Source organism: Urocitellus parryii, chromosome 12 (assembly GCF_045843805.1).
Source record: "Urocitellus parryii isolate mUroPar1 chromosome 12, mUroPar1.hap1, whole genome shotgun sequence".
NCBI classification, from domain to species: domain Eukaryota; kingdom Metazoa; phylum Chordata; class Mammalia; order Rodentia; family Sciuridae; genus Urocitellus; species Urocitellus parryii.
Genome location: NC_135542.1, coordinates 49,250,864 through 49,274,748, shown reverse-complemented (window position 1 = coordinate 49,274,748; position 23,885 = coordinate 49,250,864). Strand labels below are relative to the sequence as shown.

Here is a 23,885-nt window from a genome sequence, read left to right as displayed (position 1 = left end):
CTCCTGAGCCACTGGAATTACAGGTGTGCACCACAGATGTTCTTTATAAATGATGTATGTCTGCAGCTCCAAGATATTAGTGAAAATATATTTAAAGCATGTGATAAGATAAACAGATATGATCAATAAAATAGCAAAAATTATATTGGAATTAACATTTTCACTTTTTGAATCCTCCTGAGTATGTAAGTGTAAACAAGGTGCACTAAATGAAAAAAAAAAAAGATATAATTAATAATCATGATAAGTCTTCAGAAAGCTTATTGGTATAATTCCAGAAACTGAGAACTTGAATGACACTTTTGACTGAGTAACAAATCCTTTACATACTGGATGGTTTCCAAGTCTTCGCCTTTAACTAAATTGGAGCAAGACCTAACTAAGCTGTCAGCTAATAGATCATTGAAAATAATTTTTGATAGATCATTATATGGTTTTTATCATATAACTCAGATATTCAAAGAAGTAGCTGGCATTTCTATAATGGAATTTCTTATCTGATTTATGCAAACTAGGTTTCTCAGAGCTTGCCTACTCAAATGAAATATTGAAGAGAATTAATGTTGAACTCAGTCCCATTGTAGCAATAACTATTTGCTATAGTCATAACTATATAACTATAGATATGACTATTTGTTTACTTTATGTTTAATAATTACTAATATTTAAAATAATACATGTTTTCATAAATTGTTGACTAATAATATTGTAATGATAAATAAATACAGAAGAAATTTAACTTTTAGAATCTGCTGGTTATAGGAAATAATTTTTTAAAATTAGTTTCGGTTTATATACATATTTTTGTTGAAGATAAGAATGATGGGGAGCGCTGGGGATGTGGCTCAAGAGGTAGTGTGCTCGCCTGGCATGTGTGCGCCCGGGTTCTACCCTCAGCACCACATACAAACAAAGATGTTGTGTCTGCCGAAAACTAAAAAATAAATATTAAAATTCTCTCTCTCTCTCTCTCTCTCTCCTCTCTCTCTCTCTCCCCCCTTTAAAAAAATAAGAAAAAAACTTAAAAAAAATGATCAGGGGGCTGGGGTTGTGGCTCAGCTGTATAACACTTGCCTAGCACATGTGAGGCACTGGGTTTCATTCTCAGTACCACATAAAAATAAATAAATAAAATAAAGGTACTGTATCCAACTACTACTAAAAAAAATTAAAAATAAAAAGAATGATCAGTAGGCCAGTTACAATGGCACATACCTTTAATCCCAACTGCTTGGGAGCCTGAGGCAGGAGGATCGTCAGTTCAAAACCAGCCTTCACAACTTAGTGTGAGGCCTTTTAAGCAACTCAGCAAGATCCTGTCTCTAAATAAAATATTTTTTTAAAAGAGGGGCTGGGGATGTGGTTCAGTGATTGAGTGTCCCTGGATTCAATTCCTGATACCAAATAAAAAAATAAAAGATTGACCAGTAAAAGCTTGGCATGGTGGAACATGCCTGCAATCCCAGCTACTTAGGAGGCTGAGGCACCAGGATTGCTTGAACCTACAAGTTTAAGATCAGCCCAAGCAATATATCAATATCTTGGCTTAAAAAAAAAAGCATAAAATGTAGCAGGATATAATTCTATGAGAAAACCTGCTGAGAGCCATAGCCAAGTAGGAATGAAGCATGGCATTTTTGGTTGAAAGGCCAGCAATCCACTGAGATGATAATGATTATATTAAGATGTGCATTCAATTGGAGATTAGACCCCTGCTGTCTGCCTAGGCCTGCTACTTTGGAGCTCTCGAGGGACTCCTGGAGAGTTCCCATTGGTTGGGGAAGTGTGGTAGGAGAGAATTCCGGAGGAGGGATTTCCTGTTGGTGTAGTGTGTCCCGTGAGAACGCTTCATGCGTGGTTCGCGGGAGAATTCCCCGGGAGCGTGTGTGGAGTGTGCTGATGAAGTTCAGAAATAAAGTTTGTTCCTGCTTGAGTGGCTCGTGATTTTGTGCCCAGCCAGACTGTGGCAAAAGACAGAATAAAAATATGGGTACTACAAGAAAAATAAAATTATAAAACTTCCAACTGCTAAAGAAGAGCCTGTTTGAGTCTTTTTTTTCTTTTTTTTTTTTTAATTGGTTGTTCAAAACATTACAAAGCTCTTGACATATCATATTTCATACATTAGATTCAAGTGGGTTATGAACTCCCATTTTTATCCCAAATACAGATTGCAGAATCACACCAGTTACACATCCACATTTCTGTTTGAGTCTTTAGTGAAGTCTTGTAAATCAAATTGCTCTGAAATCAGATTCCATTTTATACATTTAAAAGTGTGAAATAAAAAGAAAAATGAAATTATGTCATTTGAAGGAAAATGGGTGGACCTAGAGACCATTATGTTAAATAAGTCAAACTAGAAGGTTAAGGGTCCTGTGTTTTCTCTAATATGCAGAAGCTAGACAAGAAAGAGGAAAAGAATGGTAGGGGCCAGGATCTCATGAAAATCCAAGGGAGATCACCAGAGGAAAGAGACCAAAGGGTAGGAGGTGGGGAGGAAAGGGGGAAGTGATGGGGACTAATATTGGTTGAATTATACTGTTATATAGGTATTGGGGGCATGTACGAATATGTAACAAATCCCATCAGTATGTATAACTATAACACCAATTTAAAAATGTAGAACAAAAATTAAAAGTATAAGAAATTAAAATGTCAGTATTGATGACCAGAAATCAATATCTTTGGCAACTATTTAAGATGAAACATTTTAGATATCAACCTAAAAAATATAAGTGTAAGATCAGGTGAGGCAGGCAGTGACCAAAGGAGGCAGATTTAAAAAGGCCACCCAAGGAGACTTTATTGAGATATCACTCCTGTGAGGAACTCATCAGACCAACAGAGTAGATAGGAGAAGGGTCTGAGGAGAAACTATGTGGGAGCTCGACTGGACTGGAATTTTATGGGGGCTTAGGCAGGAAGGGAATGGCTTGGGACAGGAAAAGGTGTTTTTAGAGTCCCTTATCCCACTGGAGTTGGTCAGGGGAGCTGGCTGAACTCCAGGATTGGCCAGGAGGTCCTGATGATTGACAGGCATTTCTTTTTTTTTTTTTTTTTTGAGAGTGAGAGAGGAGAGAGAGAGAGAGAGAATTTTTTTTTTAATATTTATTTTTTAGTTCTCGGCGGACACAACATCTTTGTTGGTATGTGGTGCTGAGGATCGAACCCGGGCCGCACGCATGCCAGGCGAGCGCGCTACCGCTGAGCCACATCTCCAGCCCTGACAGGCATTTCTGTCAGTGCCTGATTGATGTTTCTTTTCCACACTGCCTGCTTTGTTCTAAGTCACCTCCACCCACCTAACAATAAGAAGGAACACATAGTTTTTGAAAATTCTTTTTGTCTATATGAGAAAAAGTGTGAAGAGCACCACCAGATTAAGAAGAAATACCTTGGCCCCTGAGTCGTGGAGGATGGGTGCCCAGGAAGATGGCAAGTAGCTAAACAGGCAGCCTCGAGAAAACTGGGGTAGACCCAGGGGCCAACAGGCCAACTTCGAGTCCTTCCCTCTCCCAGAGCCTTCCCAAATCCTGGGTCTTGGGATTTGTTGGATCTGCCTCAGGGTAAAATGCCATGGAGACAGGGGAGGAGGAGCCCAGAGAAAGTCCTGCAGGCACAGAAGCAGGTATGGTACCCACAGTGAATTTCTCTGGCTTCCCCAGGGAGAGTGTTAATTCCAGACCATGAATCACTGAAGCCAGATTTAAAGATAGGTAGTTAGTGTAGTTACAGGTCTAATATCAAGTAAAATCGAGAATGAAGGCCATATTGAGAATGGAGTCCAGGAAAAGGAGAATTGAAAATGTTCCCAAGGAAATGTTAATGAAGCAGCTGTCCCTGGCCAGATTACACCTTTGGCCCACCTGTCTCCCGCCCTTTGGGCCTTCCCCACCTACATTCCATCACTGCAAGATACAGAACTAACACAAGGGGCTGGGGATGTGGCTCAAGCGGTAGCGCGCTCGCCTGGCATGCGTGCGGCCCGGGTTCGATCCTCAGCACCACATACCAACAAAGATGTTGTGTCTGCCGAGAACTAGAAAATAAATATTGAAAATTCTCTCTCTCTCTCTCTCTCTCTCTCTCTCTCTCTCTCTCTCCCCCCTCTCTCTTAAAAAAAAAAAAAAAAGAACTAACACAAAAATGCAAGTGACAGGAATGCAGGAAATCTAAAAATAAACCTTAGCTATAAAAAAAGGGAAGAACTTCCCCTTCCATGGATTTCATCTCTTGAGTCCCCTTCTTCCTCTGGGGAGAAGTCTTTTCTGCTGACCTTAATAAAGCTTCTACTTTCCACTCTACACTTGCCTCGGCATGCTTCTCTGGTGTTATACTTCAGCATTGGGGAAGCAAGGACTCCTCACTGGTAAACAGCGGTAATATCACCACTGAGCTACCGGGCCACCAAGCTAGGTCTTGGAACTAGAGAAACTACTGCCTCAAGGTGACTCAGCAGAACTTCACGGTGTAATGCAGGTTGCTTACGATGAACAAACAGACGGCCCAGAACAAAGTCCCTCCCTGACCTGGGCCTGCTGCAGCAGGTTGCACCTATATCAGGAGGTGAGGCCCAGGCACCCTGGCAGGATGGCTTCAGGTATGGCTCTCTTCCTTCTTAGCTTGTTGTCCCCTCCTCTCTGGACAGTGTACAACTCCCTGGGAAGGCAGGCTGAATCTCAGGGAAAGGGCAGGGGCTGCAATGCACCACACCCTGGGCCACAAATTATGTCATACTGGCTAAATCTCCATTTCTTTAATTCCAAAACCAAGTAGCTGCATTACTTGTCCTCTTCATGCTGGAGAGGACTCAGGATGCGTAACCGCTGGAAATTTAGGGAGGGAAGTCACAGGTAGTGAGACATAAGGCGGCTGCAGTGACGTAACAGGCCATGGGAGGCTGGTGTCAGGTGACCCTGATTTGATGAAGGGGCTTCTTTCACACCTGTCCCAGTCTCCTGCCTCTTCCCCATTTCGCCTCAGATAGAATGCTAGCTGTGTACTTCGACAACCCTGGGGGACCAGAAAATCTCTACATAAAGGAGGTGCCCAAACCGATCCCTGGGGAGGGTGAAGTCCTTCTGAAGGTGGCTGTCAGTGCCCTGAACCGCGCGGACTTATTCCAGGTACCGTCACTGGGGAATGGTAATGGGAGAGCTGCCTGAATAAGGAACTGATCCTCCAGCAGGTGGAGCCAGGTGTATCCAGATGGGTGGTTTGGGTTCTCCTCTAATCAGATTCCCGAGGGCTTCCAGCAACCCTCGCGATGCCTCACTGAGCTGGCCTTGGACACCCCATAGAACCCCACCTGAGGGTGTGCTGAGAGCTTCGGCATGGAAATCAGCAAGTAAAGAAACTGGTTCGTTTGGTGGCTGCAAGTGCCTCCACACTTGCAAGTGGATTCTTTTCTTTAACCCTCTCAGCTATCAAAGGAGACAGGTATTTTGATCTCCATGTCAGCGATGAGGAAACTAAGAATAGCCAGCAAGCGCCTTAAGCCAGAAACCTGGGATTCATTTGGTTTCTCTCTCTGCTCTTGCATCCATTTCATCAGCTTGCTCGGTGGTTTCCATCTCCACGAGAGATCTCAAATCAGGCCAGTTCGTCGTTTCGCTCCTGAAATGATCTGAGTCCTGGCCAAAGTCATCTTACCCCAGCGCTTGCAGCGCCCTCTGCAGTACATTCTCCCAATGGCAACTGAGGGAACAGACGGAGATCCCTATGCGCTTGGGATAAAATGGAAATGGCTTACCCCCAAGGGACCTGCAGCTTTGGAGGGCGGCACATCCTGCACCAGAGCTGGAGCTACTTCCCCTCCCCACAGCCATCCAGCCACCTTCACAATCCTTCCTGCCTCAGAGCTTAGTGTTTGCCTTTGTCTCTCAGCCATTCTTTGGCTGTCTGCCTCCTTCTTTCATAGGTAGCTTGGCATTATGTTTATAGACCTTACCTTAGTCTGTATTTACATATTTATTTGTTGACTTCTTTAAAGACTGTCTTCCCCCACTATATGTGAGTTCTAGCAGGTCAGAAGCCATCTGCCTTGCCTAGCACAGGGCTTGACACCAGGAAGCATGCAGTATTTGTTGTATGACAGATTACAAAGTAGAAGTTGGGTACAGTGATGATGCTTATAATCCCAGAGAAGTGGGAGGCTGAAGCAGGAGGATCACAAGTTTGAGATCAGCTTCAGAAACTAATCAAGGCCTTAAGCAATTTAGTGAAACCCTATCTCAGAGTAAAAGAAAAAAGGGGGGGGGGACGTCTGGGGATGTAGCTCAGTACATCTGAGTTCAACCCAGATTGAACCCCTGGTTTCAATCCCTAGTACCAAAAAAAAAAAAAAAAAAAAAAAAAAAGAAAGAAAGAAAGAAAGAAAGAAAAGAGCAGAAACAAAGTTTAAACCCAGATCCATTTGACTCCAAAGTCCACAGAGCTTGCTTTCAAGAAAGAGGGAATCATTTGGGCACAGGAAGAAGCTACCTCCCCTACCTCCCCTGCTGTACCAGAAATAACACTGGATCCCCAAGCTAGGTTAGAATGGTTTCATGTGGAAGTTCAGAATCATGGGTAGCAGACAGAGGGCCTGTGCACATCTTTTTTTTTTTTTTTTTTTTGTACCAGGGATTGAACCCAGAGGCACCTCAAGCCAGTGTAAAACCAAAGGGACACAGGTTCCTTTGTTTGGACCCTGTTTGGCTCCAAGGTCCCAGATTATGCCAAGCAGCCATAAACTGAGTGCCTCACATGCTGTTGGCTGAAGTCCTGTGCCACAGAGGTGGGCCAGCACCTGCACAGGTAGAGAGAACATGAAAGCTAGTTTGTATAACATTCACTGCTGCAAGATAAAATTTCTAGCTAGAAAAGATCCTGTGGTAGCCCACTTTATTATACAAACTAAGTTCAGAGCAGGAGACACAGGGCTGAGATGGCAGAAAGTCCACTTGCCAGCCCACCTCTAACCTCACCCTTCCTCTGGGGCCCTACTGACTGCTGGACTGAGACTGAAACTAGGGAGACATCATCTTGGATGGCTTTCTCTGGGGTTAATTATTTAAGTGACCATCTCTAATAAGGTTCCTTACAACAACTGTTTTTTTAAAGACTATCCAACTTTTCTCCAATCCCAAAAGACAATACTTGAACTCCAAGCTACCTTCTCCCTCCAACAACAAGGAGGGCTGATACTTGACCCCCTGTATCAGACCCACTTACTTGTCTGTCCCTCTCTTTGCAGAGACAGGGCCAGTATCACCCACCCCCAGGAGTCAGCAGCATTTTGGGACTTGAGGCATCAGGATATGTGTCAGAGCTGGGGCCTGGCTGCCAGGGGCACTGGAAGATTGGGGACTCAGCCATGGCTCTGCTGCCTGGTGGGGGCCAGGCTCAGTATGTCACTGTCCCTGAAGAACTCCTGATGAGCATCCCAGAGGGACTGACCCTGCACCAGGCTGCTGCCATCCCAGAAGTTTGGCTCACCTCCTTCCAGCTGTTACATCTTTTGGGTGAGGATGCCTCCTGCTCACTCCACGAGACAAGGCTCAGCTCCCCCAGGAATCAGTCTCCTCAAACTCCATTAGTCCTCCAGCCCCAGTGCCCTACCTCCCCTGCTGTACCAAAAATAACACTGGATCCCCAAGCTAGGTTAGAATGGTTTGAGGTGGAGGCTCAGAATCATGGTTAGCAGGAGACAGAGGGCCTGTGCACATCTTTTTTTTTTTTTTTTTTTGTACCAGGGATTGAACCCAGAGGCACTTAACCACTGAGCCACATCCCCAGACCCATGTATGTGTATGTATGTGTGTGTATATATAGTTAGTTAGTTAGTTAGAGACAGGATCTTGCTGAGTTGCTTAGGGCCTCTCTAAATTGCTGAGGCTGGCTTTGAATTTGTGATCCTCCTGCCTTAGCCTCCTGAGTCACTGGGATTATAGGCATGCTCCACCACTCCCAGCTTGTGTACATCTTAACACTGTGCACAGCAACAGTTCTGGCTCCTCAAAATCATGCTGAGCCAGTGCATCAGAAGGGGTTGGAGACATAGCTCACTGCAGGGCACTTGCCTTACATACTCAATGGCCTGGGTTTGACACCCAGCACTGCAGAAACAAAAAATTCAGAAGGGGGCCAGTCAGTTACCTTGTTTATTCCTCCTCAATCCCACTGAGGTCAGACAAGAGCTCATGTGAGGGAGCCTAAGAAAATTTGATCCCTGCCATCAGAGAGCTCAGTGTTACTTGGGACCTGTGCACAAAAATCAAACAACCATAGAGTTTGGAAAGGTAGCCTGTCTCTAACTGAGATGGGAAAAGTTGGAGTGGGCAAGGGTTGTCAGAGGTGGGTTTGAGAACAAGAGGACTTAAGTGTGAGTGGAATTGTAATATACAGAAAGCACATCAAGGTGGCCGAAAAGAGTATCAAGGTGAGGCCAGCTACTCCACTCAGAGGAGAAGGTGACTGTTGTGCAGACAGATTGTGGTGATTTTGAATGCCAGGCTGCCTGGACTCAAAGGCAAGCCAGTGGAGAACCGCTTTCCATTTGGGGAAGAAGTATCATAATGAGAGTTCCATTTTGGGAAAAAGAGCCTCGTGCCTCTATGTGGTGCCTGGTTATGTAAGACCACTTGGAGGCCAGTTTCAGGCTAAAGGACTGGCTTCAGGTGTTGTCAGTGGGAATGGTGGCTATTCTTACTGAGTAGGTCAGACATGTGCATTTTGGTGTTATTTCATAAGTAAAACAGAGATTATGGATGTGGCTGCTAACAACCTTATTTTATATATATATATATATATTTAGTTATATATATATTTAGTTATATATATATATATTTAGTTATCTATATATATATATTTAGTTATATATATATATATATATTTAGTTGTAGTTGGATACAATATCTTTATTTATTTTTATGTGGTGCTGAGAATCGAACCCAGTGCCTCACACGTGCACGGCGGGCTCTCTACCACTGAGCTACAGCCCAGTTTCTAAAGGTCATTTGGTCCAAGGGTCAAGTGATCATGGTAGAATGCCTATGTGTGAACATGTAGTAGTTGGAAAGTAGAATTGCTTCTGTGGTTTCTGTCACAGGAAATGTACAGGCTGGAGAAACTGTGCTAATCCACGCAGGGGCAAGTTCTGTGGGCATAGCTGCCATCCAACTCACCCGGATGGCTGGCGCTATTCCTCTGGTCACAGCTGGATCCCAGAACAAGCTTCAAATGGCAGAAAAACTTGGAGCAGCTGCTGGATTCAATTACAAAGAACAGGATTTTTGTGAAGCAACACTGAAATTTACCAAAGGTAAATAACTGCTTCTACAGTTCAACAGGAATTTCAGAGGTGATTAAACAAAAATCCTCACCAGATCCAAGGCTGCCAGTCCTCTCCATCAGTCTTGCCTCTGCTAAATACACTACAGCTACTCTGGTCAAATTCTTGTGTTTGACCACGGGAGACAGGAAGCCAGTACTTATTTAGGTCTAAGATGTTTTCCATGTGCATTCTTGAGTGATATGATTCATGCATACTTTAGAAACTGGATAATCAGGCAGATTATCCTGATTATTATTCCCAACTAGCCAATCCTCAGTGAGTTAACAGGAAGCCTAAGGCAGAGTACACTCATAGTAGGGTTTGTGTGGGAGCTTCCTAAATGAATGAATAGATGGGTTTATGTCTATATACCAAGACCAAATATGGATATTTTTTGCTAATTCCTTTTCATTTTTCATATGAGAAGAAAGGGACCAATAAAAACAAAGTTAGGAAGTCTGTGATTCTGATGTCCCAGTGCATAACTTCCATGTTAGCCTGCCTTATAGCCTGAGGTGGCTCTCCTCTGTTCTGCTCTTGCTCACTCCTGGGTGAGAGGAAATATCAGGTTATATTGTTGTACTATTTCCTTCTTATGGTGGGTAGTGATCAGAAAAGATGAACTCTATTATACATGCTATGATAGAGTTCATTACCTAAACTCTATTCACAACAATGTTTCTATGACCAATGTTTCTAGTTCTAACATACATTTACCACTTGCATCTGTATTTATTTTTACCCATATATCTACAAACATACCATGGAATTGTATTCCAAGTTTTCTGTGGCTGATTAATATTACAAATCTGTTTCCTATGGAAGGTGCTGGAGTGAACCTTATTCTAGACTGCATAGGTGGATCCTACTGGGAGAAAAATGTCAACTGCCTGGCTCTTGATGGTCGATGGATTCTCTATGGTCTGTTGGGAGGAGAAGATGTCAGTGGGCCCCTGTTTTCAAAGCTATTTTATAAACGAGGAAGTCTGATCACTAGTCGGTTGAGAAATAGGGACAAGAAGGTGAGTGAGGAATGAAAAGAAAATGTGATTGATCTATTTACTCAGAAAATTGTGCTTTGTTTACATTATACCCAGAATAGAAAGCCTACAAAGAAACCTGCCACCTTGTGGATAAATAGTTTCAGAGAACTAACTCACATTAGTCAACAGAAGCTTCTGCATCTTGAAAAGAGTGTAGCTAGTACTTTGTATACATAACTTTCTAACAGAATGGACAAAGCTTTGACCACATTAGGAAGACTTCTAAGAGTTCCAAGACTTTGTTTTCAAAGGCAGAACTCTTCTTGGTGTGCTAAGAAAGCTTATCAGGCAAGTAAGTCCCTAGCTTCAACAGATTATATGTTCCTACCATTTCTTCTGTATGATATTCTAACAGATGCCAACTTTGGGAATGTCTCCCACTAAAGGGATTCACATCTCTAGGGGAGAGCGAAGTTTAGCGTTCCTTTTGCACTGACACTATCTGAGTCCTGTCTGTATCTGCCTCTTGCATGACACCTTTATTTTAAAATAGTTCTTAGGCTGTCAGTGACACTATTATTTTATTCCAACCTTAAGTCTTTACCTGGTATTGTACAGAGGTTACACATTTGGGAGCATGCAGCTACATAATGGGAAGTGAGCAGATGTGCTTTTTTCCACGTAGGTAGGGCATTAAGGCTAAGCAGGAGAGGGAGTGAGTGGTTGGGTAAAGCCTCTGTCCAAACTCATAGTCTCCTTTTCTTTATCTTAGTACAAGCAAATGCTGGTGAAAGCGTTCACAGAGCAAATTCTGCCCCATTTCTCCAAGGAGGGACCCCAACGTCTCCTGCCAGTGCTGGACAGAGTCTACCCAATGGCTGAAATCCAAGCCGCCCATAAGTACATGGAGGCTAACAGGAACGTGGGCAAAATCGTCCTGGAATTGCCCCAGTGAAGAAGGGGGCGATGCAGGACACCCGTCACCCCGTCACCCCGGGCTTTCCCAGAGTGAACTTGGAGAGGGTGCTCCTCTCAAATCCTCAATTGATCGTGTAAAGCTGGTCTAAGTAAATAAAGAGTGGACTTGAAGGGTGGCGTACTCACTATAGGCAGCCACAGCTCACAGGCTGTGGCAGGAGCGGGGGGGTGGGGTGGGGGTGGTGTTCAGGGCCGTCACTTGATGCTGGACCAGAGGCCCACACCACTGCTGGGGTGCCGGGTACGGTTACAGCTTAACCACGACACACACAGCCAGAACTACACTCTTGACTTCGCGCACTGCTGAAGGGCCACGTCCGCTCTCGAGTCCCCTGCGCTCGGCTGCACTCCGGGTACTCAACCAGGGCCTTATCCTACCTTGCCTTCGCTCCCCAGACCCCGCCCCTCCGTCCGGCCCCTTGCTACACAGAGCTGTCCCGGCCAGAACTCCGCCCCTCGTAGAGCACAAGCCCCGCCCCTTCCGGCTCATAACCCGGAAATGTCTTGGGCGCTCTCATTTTTACCTTCCGGTCTGTCTTGGATCTCAAGCTAGATTGGTACTGGGAGAGTGGGAGGCTGCGTCAGCACGTCTCAGCGTGAGGCTGTTGTATTCCGGCAGTGCTGTAACAGCTTCCGGCGGGATCTGGGTGTTAACACTTTACCTCAGAAGTCGTGTTGCGCTCGAAGGCAAACGCATTCCGGAGGGGTCCGGAGGAATTCTGTGTTTGCTGCGGTAACCTCTTCAGCCCGCCAAGATGGCGATGCAAGCGGCCAAGAGGGCGAACGTGAGTACTGGGCCATATGCGGAATAGGGGAAGGACTTCGCTGCTTGGCTTTTGGCGGCCTCGGTCAAAACGGCCCTGCCCTTCTCCTTCCCCCAAACGGGGAAGTTAAGAATTTTCCATCGGGGGGATTGTGTCTAGGGCCTGTCCTCAGGGGGCATGTGCCTGAACCACACTTCCGCCCCACCCCCTTTGGAGTTCCTCGTCTCCTGGCGTCAGTGACAGGTTGGCTCTGCAGCCTGTTGACTCTCCCCCAGGATCTGGTGTTAGGATCTTCTTTTTGGCCTAAAAGTCGATAGCATAGACTAGACCTGAGTAAGCAACTCTGTGGTTCACTGGCAACTAGAGCCTGGGATTCTCACATCATGAAGCTTTGGGGTCCTTCATTAACACATTAATCCAACAGTTTTATTGAACACCTGCTGTGTACTTGGCTTTCGAGTTGGGAAGCAATTCATCAGTTTTACTTATTGAATTCCGACTCTGTGCCGGACACTAGTCTTAGGTACTAGGGACACAGTAGTGAATAAAACAAAAAGTCCTTATGCTTGCATTCTAAGAGAGTGGAATGTTATGGAAACATTTTAAAAATAAAACCTCAAGTAAAGATGAAGCCAGGTAATTGACTTGATATGTTGAGATGTAGATTTTTTTGTGTGTGTGACTTTGATGATAGCAAATATTTCACTGGATGAAAACTTGGTTGTAGTAGGATGAAAAGAGGTGAAAGTTGAGAAAATGAAGACAACAAAGAGCTCTTTCCATGAGTCTTTGATATGAATAGAGAACAGAGAAGTTGGGTGATAGTTGGCTTTAAAAAAAAAAAAAAGATGCATGACATGTATTTGTATTCCAGTGAGAATACTCCAACAGATTAGAAGAAACATGGTATGGAAGAAAGACAGGTTTTGAGTACATGAACGGATGGCATAGTAATAGAAGGAATGTGGATGGAAATAGATGAATGACTTTTGGTCTGTTCAGTGATAGGAATATAAAGTACTTACTATTTTATCTCATCTATTTTCTCCAAGAAGCAAGAGCCAGGGTCATCTCCTGGGATGGGAAGGGAAGAGTGTACAGTCCAACTCAGATGTGAGAGGGAATGATGGTGGTAAGGTATGCAGAGAAAAAGTGTAAGATGGTGCTTAGCAGAGTGAGAAAACAAATCTACTAGAGAAGTATATATTATGATTGGTAGTGTCAATTTTTGAACTTAACCTTGAATCTTGAAATCTAAAACCTTATTGTAATTATTCATTTTATTACCATTATTAGTTTGAAGACAGGGAATAGTATCTTTTTAAAAAAATTTATTTATGTGGTGCTGAGGATCCAACCCAGTGTCTCACATGCTGGGCAAGCACTGTACCAGTGAGTTACAACTTCAGCCCAGGGAATAGTATCATAATCTTCTACTAATACTTAGCTTAATGCTAAATATTTTTGGTTTTCAGTTTAATAAATACTTATTGGGCAGATTTGTGTCTAGTATGTAATAGAACTTGTTAACTACAGAGAATCATCACCATAGACCAAAGAGAGTATGAAGAGTCAAGGAGAGTATACAGCAGGTCAAGAAAAGAAGTTGACAATAAAGCCCTGTGGAACAACACATTTTAATGTCAAAATAAATAGCAAATCAAAATTAGGAGACAATAGTATCACGAAGGGACTAAACAGCAGTGTCAAGCCTCAGAGAAGTTCAGGAATTGAACAATGTAATTAAAAAGTCTTAGTAAATATGAGCTCTTTCAGCAAAGTGCTGGGGTGGAAACTTAGGTTTGAATGTCAACACAGTAAAGAACATGAGTCAGTTAATATAGACTTTTTCTATATGCTTGACAAGAAAAAAAAGAGAAGATAGGATATAAAGAGAGAGAGAAAGCTGTTAAGTTCAGAGAAGGCAGAACTCTTGTCTTTTTTCTTTAACTGTCTATTCTTAATATCTTCCCTGGTATAAACATAAAAAAGGAACTAAGTATTTGTTGAATGAATGAAGAGGGATCCAAATAAGCATTTTGTGTAAGGATTGGCATGAGCACCTGCTCATATGCGGAACAGGAGAAGCCAATGGGGAGGGAAAGCATGTAAAGACAAGAGAGATCATTGATATAAGAAGTTTGAAAAAAACCAAAGAAGGGTTACTAGTGGAAGTTTTATTGTGTGGCAAATAGGACAGTTCCCTTCTTTCCTATAGAAAGGTGATCTGAGGCTTCAAGGATTTTTGAGTAAACAATTGTTGAGTTGGAAATCCTTGTTAAACTGTAGCAACCAAAAGCCTGGTTTTTGTAATAGCCCCTTTTTAGTTCCTACTAATGGTCTTCCCTTAGACTCAATGCTCTCTTGTTTTGCTGAAGATCATTGCATTTTTAGTAACATCAGATTATACCTCTAATTCTTTGCATTTTATTATCATTGAGATTTTTTTAATGGTAGCACTCTTGCCCTCTTTAAAATGACTTGTACATATTTTTCATTTTAGATTCGACTTCCACCTGAAGTAAATCGGATTTTATATATAAGAAATTTACCATACAAAATCACAGCTGAAGAAATGTATGATATATTTGGAAAATATGGACCTATTCGTCAAATCAGAGTGTGAGTCTTACTGAGATTGAAATGTCATTTAAAGAAAATGATTGCATAATCTATAATCTCAGAATTGTAGCTGACAGCAAGGCTGTGCTGTATGTTGCAGTGATGTTGTCTGTTTTACAGGTGAAACCACTGAGGCCCTTGAGTCCAAGTATTCTTCTCATCTCACACAGTGCTTAGTGATAAAATCTTCTGGTTCTAAACTGAACCTCTTTACTTCACAGTACCATAGCTTCTGCCACGTAAAAGTCACAATGAAAGGATTTCTAAAGTTCTTATATTTGGTCATATTTTATTCTTAATACATTTTGTTTTGTGACCTGAGAGCTCCTTTCCAGCTTTTAGAACTGTAAGATCCTAAGGAGTCTCCTTTTGAATGCTCACCATCACTCCAGAGAGAGTGAGTAAACCAAGAGTTGGCAATGTATGATCATTGATATTCATATCATGGTGAAAATGAAAGTGTTGTAAATCAGCTGTCCTTTTTGGAGATTTCACTTCTCGAAGCATCTAAGAGCTTTGGGTCCTCTCCACAGAATACATATAACATTTTGCCTGTATCTTGGGGTACATGGACTTTATGATGGTTAATCCTATTCTAGATACAGAGAATGGTATCTAAGGATCAGAAGTCAAGATTCTACTTAAGGCCTTGTTACTCTTTTGGTACTGGGATTGAACCCAGGGGCACTTTACTACTGAGTTACACCCCTAACCCCTTTTGTTTTTTATCTTGAGACAGGATCTTGCTAAGTTACTTATGACCTAAGTTCCTGAAGCTGACTTCAAACTTAGAATCCTGCCTTAGCTTCCTGAGTTTCTGGGATTACAGGAATGCACCACAGTGCTGGTACCCTTTTGATTCGTAATGTGGTGGCAGCCTGATACGTTTACTGAATTAGTTGTTAGATCTGGATTCAAATACTAACTGAGCACTTTCTAGATGTATGAAACTAGGAAGAATATCTAATCTATATGAGTTTTCGATTATTTATGAAATACAGTGTTTCTAACTTATCTGTCTTAAAATAATTTTAGTTTGTTGAGTATTTCCTTCCCAGTGTGCATTACCTACACTGTGATCTCATAGCATTTCTGTGTACATCTCTTATTAGTTAACTTGTGCTTTTGCTGTTCATGTACTCTTTTGTCTTTGCCAGCGGCCTGTGAGCTTCTTCAGGCCTGGTACCACACATTCTTTCAGCTTTGTTTTTTGTTTGTTTATTTGTTTTTGTTTTTTTTTTTTTTTCAGTTCACAAACCAACACAATTTTTATTTGTAAATAAAAAAAGAAAAAAAAAGTCCCAAATAGATGGTAAATTTTCCCATTATTATGCATAATGTTATCTACTGATATTTCACTGGCTGATTAAAGTCACAGAAAAAAGCTTAAATTCAAAGCTGTAAAGTCTACAATTCTTTTTTTTTTTTAATTGGTTGTTCAAAACCTTACAAAGCTCTTGACATATCATATTTCAAACATTAGTTTCAAGTGAGTTATGAACTCCCATTTTTACCCCAAATACAGATTGCAGAATCACATCGGTTACACATCCACATTTTTACATAATGCCATACTAGTAACTGTTGTATTCTGCTACCTTTCCTATCCTCTACTATCCCCCCTCCCCCCCACACACACATTCTTTCAGCTTTGTGCCAATAGCACTTGTCATGCCTAATCTGTGGTGAGCACCCAAGTTATATAAATGAATGAATAATATAGAAAATGGTAGCATGGTTGCAATTAATTTATGAAGGCATTATAAAGTTTATTGATAGTGCTCAATTAAGAGATACTTAAATTAATGAAGCTAGAGAATGTTTTAGAAATCCAAATGAAAGGGCAAGTACTGAAGTAGGGGCATCTTCTGAAGAGCACAGAATAGTCTGGGGCCTCTATCTGGGATAGTTATCACCAGATCCTCTCATACCTAGCTCTTCCTCATCCTGTAGTTCTCAGCTTCAGTGTCACCTTTTCAAAGAAGTTGGCCACTGAAGCTAAAGCATCTCTCCTCATTAATCTCCCTCACAACTGTTCTTAATTTTATTTATTTATTTTGCTGTACTGAGGGTTGAATCCAAGGGTACTCTACCACTAAGATACATCCCCAGCCCTTTTTATTTCTTATTTTTATTTGAGACAGGGTCTTGCTAGGAACTTGTGATTCTCCCGCCTCAGCCTTCCCAGTAGGTGGAATTACAGGTGTGCACCACCATACCTGGCTTTTATTTTTGTGTTTTACAATTTATCATGATTCATAATTAGTTCGTGTTTATTTACTTATATCTTTCTCTTACTTGAAGGGATGATGCCCTTCATTGTAGTTCTAATGCCTATCCAATAAGAAGAATGCAATATGATTATTGAATTAATTCGCAAAAAATTGGGGTACAGAAACTTGGGTCTTTTTTTTTTTTAATTTTTAATATTTACTTTTTAGTTTCGGTGGACACAACATCTTTGTTTGTATGTGGTGCTGAGGATCGAACCCAGGCCGCACGCTTGCCAGGCGAGCACGCTACCGCTTGAGCCACACCCCCAGCCCGAAATTTGGGTCTTGATTATAGATTGAGAAATAGCTTTTGCTGTTTTCACTGTGATCAAGTTCTCTTGCTTACTTGGGACCTAGAACTATGGTGACCAGCCTTCCCAGTTTGCCCAGTACTGAGAAATTTTCTGGAATGGGACTTTGAGTGCTGAAACCTGGATAGACCCTGGCAAACCAGGATGATTGATCACCTTATCTGACATGTAGCAAACAGTTGGTTCTTTATACTTTTTAAAACCTTTATATACTGTTACCTTTTCTGGTTATTAAAATCACACATGAATAGGGCAGATTATGACACATGAAGAAATTGAAGCTCAAAGAGACTTTGATGAGGTTTTCTTATTTTCTCTTTTTACCAATCAAAAAAATGTTAGTGGCTAACCTATGTGTCTACCAAATAAAATGCTTTTTAAAATCCAAATTAGGGCTGGGGCTAGAGCACTTACCGAGCATGTGTGAGGCACTGGGTTCGATCCTCAGTACCACATAAAAATAAATAAATGAAACATAAATAAATGGGTCTATCTGTAGCAAAAAACAACAACAAAGAAAAAAATCCAAAAAAAATGCTTTTAAGGTATGAGGTTGAAAATTAGGGCTAGAACACTTGAAATGGAGAGTCTTTGAAGTGGGCTTAGGGGATAGGGGTTGAGCTCAGTGCTAGAGCACTTGCCTAGGATGTTTAAGACCCTGGGTTGCATCCCCAGTACTGCAAAAATAAAACAATCCTACCCGTTTTAGCTCTTAAGAAGATATAAGAGGAAGAAAGATAATCCCAGAGGCTCCAAAGGCTGTTCAAAGCCAGCCTCAGCAAAAAAGTGAGGCGCTAAGCAACTCAGTGAGACCGTGTCTCTTAAGTAAAATACAAAATGGGGATGGGGCTCAGTGATTGAGTGTCCCTGAGTTCAATCCCTGGTACTTTCTCCCCCCCAACCAAAAAGAAGAAAAAGAAGAAGAAATAGCTTCCCGGAAAACATACATATGAAAGAATTTATAGGAGATAGTAGATCTCTACCTTTCAAATACATATTAGCACTTGCTCTATACCTGGCACTGTGGGAATAAAATGAAGTATAAAATAACCTTTGCCCTTAAAGAACTTAAAAATCTGTTTTTTTGTTTGTTTTGTTTTGTTTTTTGTTCTTTTCTTTTTGGCAGTTGTCAACTTCCATACCTGATTCATTCTTGAAAATGAGTAAGCTGTTAAAAGGGGCATGCACAAGGCCCTGGGTTCAATCCCCAGCACCACCAATAAAAAGGAGAGGGGGCATGGTGGCTCATGCCTGTAATCCCAGCAGCTCAGAAGCTGAGACAGGAGAATTGCGAGTTCAAAGCCAGCCTCAGCAAAAAAACAAGGCACTAAGCAACTCAGCGAGAACCTATCTCTAAATAAAATACAAGGATGGGCTGGGGATGTGGCTCAGTTGGTTGAGTGCCCCTGAGTTCAGTCCCCAGTCCCCAGTATCCCCCCTCCCCCGTTAAAAAAAAAAAAAAAGAGTTAATAGTATTCCCAAACAGTAAATATCCTATAAAATCCTTCTTAAGGCCCATACAACCTAACAAAGTAAGCTCATTCATCGACACTGGCACCTTCTGGTCACCCCCACACTGTATACCTATTCCATTTCCTTTTTGTAGGAAGCATAAGCTCTGAGCAGGGCCTACACTGGAGTTCTGTCCTAGATCAAATCTAAGCAGATACCTCCCCTTACCGTGGGTCTGTTACCTTTTCTTGGCCCCACATAGGAACTGTGGCAGATGGTGAATCATCCTATAGTCTTAAATTTCATTCCACAGTTGTGTGGCTGTAGCCAGACAGAAGCAAGGAAGCATCTTCATTACATCAGAGCATTAGCAGCATGGGATCTCAGTCCACTGTCCCCACTAACAAGCCCATGACTGTCTCCTGCATGGAATTCAGTACCCCTGTTGTTTCTCACACTTCCCTATATCTCTCAGAACAAATTTATGAATTTAAGAGAAGACATGGCAAGGAATACCTACACTAGAATCAGTCCTGGTATCTGTAAGTTCCAGCTTCCACTTCTAGCCACATTCCAGCATCTGTCCTGGCTTATAGATAACTCACAAGTATACTTATACCCCCATCTTAGCAGAAGCTGAGCCCTTTTTCTCAGGCAGACAGGGCTATGTAATGCATTAGGGTTTGGATTGTTTTTAAAATGAATATATGAGCCAGGCACCATGACATGCTCCTGTAATCTCAGCAGCTTAGGAGGCTGACGCAGGAGGATCACAAGTTCAAAGCCAGCCTCAGTAACTTAGTGAGACCCTATCTCAAAATTAAAAAATGACTAGGGAAATGGCTCAGTGGTTAAGGTCCCCTGGGCTTAATCCCTGGTGCCAATAAATAAATAAATAAACAAATAAATAAAATTAATATATGAAAATAGGGGACTAACTGTATTACATTTTACAAAGTTAAAGAATCTAGCAAAAGTAGAAGAAACTATTAATTGTTCATAGAGGACTTCCTTTCTTATCCATAAAGGATGATGGTTGGCTGCCTTCCCATATGTCATTTATAAGTTTGGCCATCTTCCTGGGTGGCCATCTTCCTTCCTTTCCTACCCACTCCCCTAGACATGCAAAATAGGTTTTGTTTTTATGGGTTTAAACTCTAGTAAAATATTATTGAGGAATATTTATTTCCTACATTGATGAAGATTATTTTGTCTTTAAGGATTAAAACTATATGTTGTACATTCCTAATCCAAAATCCAAAACTTTTTTTCAGTCCTGAGCACTCTACCACCAAGCTATACCTCCAACCTCCTGTCATTTTTTAAGATTTTTGAGACCATGTCTAAATTGTTGAGGCAAGCCTTGAACTTGATATTCTCCTGGCCTAGAATCCAAAACTTTTTTTTGGTGGGGGTACCAGGGACCGAACCCAGGAGCAATGGGCCATTGTGCCACATCCACAGCCCTATTTTGTATTTATATAGAGACAGGGTCTCATTGAGTTGCTTAGTGCCTCATGGTTTCTGAGACTGGCTTTGAACTCAAAACCCTCCTGCCTCAACCTCCCAAGCCACTGAGATTACAGGAATGCACCATTGCACCCAGCTAAAATCTAACACTTTTTGAGCACTAACATGACACTAAAAAAGTTTTGGATTTTGGAGCATTTGGATTTCAGGTTTTTAGAATGCTCAGCTAAAACAAAACAAAAAAAACTATGAAAATATTCTAAAATCTGAAACACTTCTGGCTCTAAATATTTCGGATAAGGGATTCTCAACCTCTGTAATTAAATTAGAGTGGGGAAGAAAAAAAAGTCTTTAAAAACAAGGAAGCGGCTGGGGTTGTGGCTCAGCGGTAAACCACTTGCCTAACACGTGCAAGGCCCTGGGTTTGATCCTCAGCACCACATACAAATAAATTAATAAAAGATATTGTGTCCAACTACAACTAAAAGATAAATTATTAAAAAAAAAAAAAAGGAATTCTCCTTGCTGACTAACAAGAGTCATGACTCCTAGGTATTATTTACTTTAAGACTAAAACAGTGGAGCCAGGCACAGTAGTGTGTCTATAATCCTAGGGGTTCTGGAGGCTGAGGCAGAAGAATCATGATTTCAAGGCCAGCCTCAGCAACTTAGTGAGACCCTCAGCAATTTAGTGAGATCCTGTCTCAAAATAAAAAATAAAAAGGGCTAGAGATGTGGCTCAGTGGTTAAGCACCCCTTGTTTCAATCCCTAGTAACCCCTGCCCACTTAAAAAAAAAAAAGACTAAAACAGTGAACATGAAGACAGTGAGAGTTTCAAGCTAATTCTTTGCTTGCTAATAGTGCTTTAGTAGCTATGTTCTTAGTATCACTAATATAACAATAGATAAAAACTATAAATTTTTTATTTAAAGTAAAAATGAAAATAAAAATATCTAACTTAAGAAATTACAAGCTTATGCCCATCTGTTTATTTCCTCTGATGGTTTTCAGGTTGATCTCAAAGTACTTAAATAAATATACTTCATTTATCATCTTTAAAAGATAGCTAGCCAGGCACAGTGGCCCACACCTGTAATCTCAGTGACTCAGCTGAGATAGGAGTATCATAAGTTTGAGGCCAGCCTAGGCAAGCGGTAAAGTGCCGCTGGTTCAATTCCCAGAACAACAACAACAAAAAAAAGACAGTTAAAGGACTGGAGATGTAGCTTAGTGGTAGAGCACTTGTCTAACATGCCCAAGGCCCTGGGTTAGATCCCTGGCAAAGCCAGCAAGCAGGGGGAAACAACAGCAAAGTTCAGTTATTCAGTTATCAGTGTTTGGGTAAATATGTATTTTAGTTTCATTCAGTTTATCTTTGCAGGGGGAATACACCTGAGACCAGAGGAACAGCCTATGTGGTCTATGAAGATATCTTTGATGCCAAGAATGCATGTGACCACCTATCAGGATTCAATGTTTGTAATAGATACCTCGTGGTTTTATACTATAATGCTAACAGGGTAAGTACAGCAAAGTTCTTATCACATGATAAGAGAATGAATGTAGAACTGTACCTGGGTGGGCAATGAAAGGCTTGCATTTTGTTTATTTGTTTTTTGTGAGGTTTTTTGGCTGTTTCTTTGGTGAAATAGATTTGTACCTATTAACTTTGGTGCTTCCCACATTTCCAGGCATTTCAGAAAATGGACACCAAAAAGAAGGAGGAACAGTTGAAGCTTCTCAAGGAAAAATATGGCATCAATACAGATCCACCAAAATAAGTGTTATCTGCATTTTCACTTTGGACTAAAACCTTTTTTTTTTCCTTTTAATTCTGATTATTGTGATTTCTCATTTGAGATTCAAAATTATTTGCTTGAAACTTTGATATATACTAGAATACGTTTATAAACTTGAAGTGTTTTGTAAAACATGTCATTGTTTCCTTTTGAACTTTTCCCTTCTGTTTGATATCAGGAAAAAACTAAAAAGTTGACCTATAGGAAAGATTGTGCGTGGGCCTATGGACTCTTGAGTTTCTTAAGAGCAGGGACCTTTTTATATTATTAGTGCTCACAGTGTCCAGTCTAGTGATTAGTCATTAAAAGAATTTGTTGTAATCTTGTCATTTATTGAAAGTCTATTGATAATGAACTCTTCATTACAACAGTCCATATAGGCATCAGCATGTTTCTAGTGAAGAAACCAAAGTTCATCATCATGCTGGTTGGATGAGTAATATGCTTTCATAAAAAGCCAGTATAACAGCAACCAGTTATTAATCAGGACTACACATTTGAATAATACTTGCTTTACAGATAACCAAACACCTTTGACAGTATGGGTACCCTTGTCCCTAGCATAGAGGTCTCTCATAGCAGTGGCTTTTCAGGTGACTGCACATTGTTAGAAATTTGAGAGTAAGAAGCCTAGGACATGATGATGTTACATGTCTGAGATTAGTTATTAAGAATTTGTATATATTTTGGGCCTTATCTCACAGTATATCTTTGCTGTAAATAAATTTTTCATGTTTCTTTTTATGAGTTCCTATGACATGGAAATAGTATGGTTATTACCACATTCATTGTAGCTTGGCAGCTTGGGAAGACAGAGCTATAATTTTCTTTTTATGGTTTAGGCAGGGGCCAAATGGAAAAACATGAACTAATTGTTTTGTGTATAACTAAAACCTAAAATAAATTTAAAAAGTACATACACTAAATCATTTAAATGGACAAAGAGCATTTATTCTACTTAAATAGACTATACTTTTTTGAACTGTCTTTTCAAAACTCACTGTTGAAATAATTGTCCTATTTATTAATTATGGCTGAGGTTTTTTTTTTTAAAGCACTGTAAGAGAAATAGTCATTTCTAAGAGGGGTGGGCAGACACAAAAGGAGCCACAGCTGTAATTTTCTTGTGAATGCCTTTATGAATTCCTTAGAAGTTTTGCAATGTATGGTATAACTTTATTTACAAATGTAAAAAGAATTTTCTGAAAGACTTTTTGTTGAAGGAAAACTGAAATTAGACTTACCTACTTAGAGTGTTAAGAATTTTAAAGTTTTCTTCTAATTGTTTGGAAATTCTGTAGTTAACAAGAACTTTCACTCAGTGAACAAATATTAAGTTCCTACTATGTGCCAGGTACTATGAACTGTGAAGCAGAAGCTGAGGCTATAGTTAACCACAAATCTTCTGTATCAGGCTCCTAAAGCTCAATTTTCCAAACTGTATTTAAGAGTGTAGTGGGTGATTATGTCCATGTAAACATACACAGGCACATGTGCTCAAGCTGCTTTTCTTTCTTCTAGGCTAAAGCTCTTATTTCTAAGAATTTGTATGAATAGAGAATTCATTGTTTGAAAACAACTGATAGGACCCAGATCTCATTACTCCCCTGTTTAACTTTTAGTGGCTCTCACAAGACAATGTCCAGACTCTTCAGCATCTGTATCTTAACATTCTGCTTTTTTTTTTTTTTTTTTTTTTTTTGGTAGTACTGGACAAGGGATTGAACCCAATGGTGCTCTCTATCCCTTAGCTACATCCCTAGTCCTCTTTATTTTTTATTTTGAGACAGGATCTTACTAAGTTGCTGCAGCTGACCTCAAACTCAGTCTCCTTAGTAACATTACAGGTGTGTGCCACCATGCCTGGCTCTGCAGCATCTTTTAAGGGCTCCAGTAAAATGGGTCATTTTCTC

The 23,885-nt window shown here is 41.0% G+C and overlaps 2 protein-coding genes across 2 annotated transcripts; both read left to right on the top strand.

The window, feature by feature from the left end:
• The first annotated feature begins 4,465 nt into the window (after window positions 1-4,465).
• On the top strand, window positions 4,466-11,257 carry Tp53i3 (tumor protein p53 inducible protein 3). The gene is made up of 6 exons (XM_077792075.1): window positions 4,466-4,603; window positions 4,987-5,129; window positions 7,241-7,508; window positions 9,095-9,307; window positions 10,145-10,341; window positions 11,075-11,257. Exons 1-6 carry the CDS (start codon window positions 4,477-4,479, stop codon window positions 11,255-11,257), a joined length of 1,131 nt encoding a protein of 376 aa, XP_077648201.1. The 5' UTR covers window positions 4,466-4,476.
• Window positions 11,258-11,820: 563 nt separating this feature from the next.
• Window positions 11,821-23,610, top strand: Sf3b6 (splicing factor 3b subunit 6). Its single transcript, XM_026393751.2, has 4 exons — window positions 11,821-12,065; window positions 14,548-14,666; window positions 21,555-21,693; window positions 21,865-23,610. Exons 1-4 carry the CDS (start codon window positions 12,036-12,038, stop codon window positions 21,952-21,954), a joined length of 378 nt encoding a protein of 125 aa, XP_026249536.1. The 5' UTR covers window positions 11,821-12,035; the 3' UTR covers window positions 21,955-23,610.
• The last annotated feature ends 275 nt before the right edge of the window (window positions 23,611-23,885 follow it).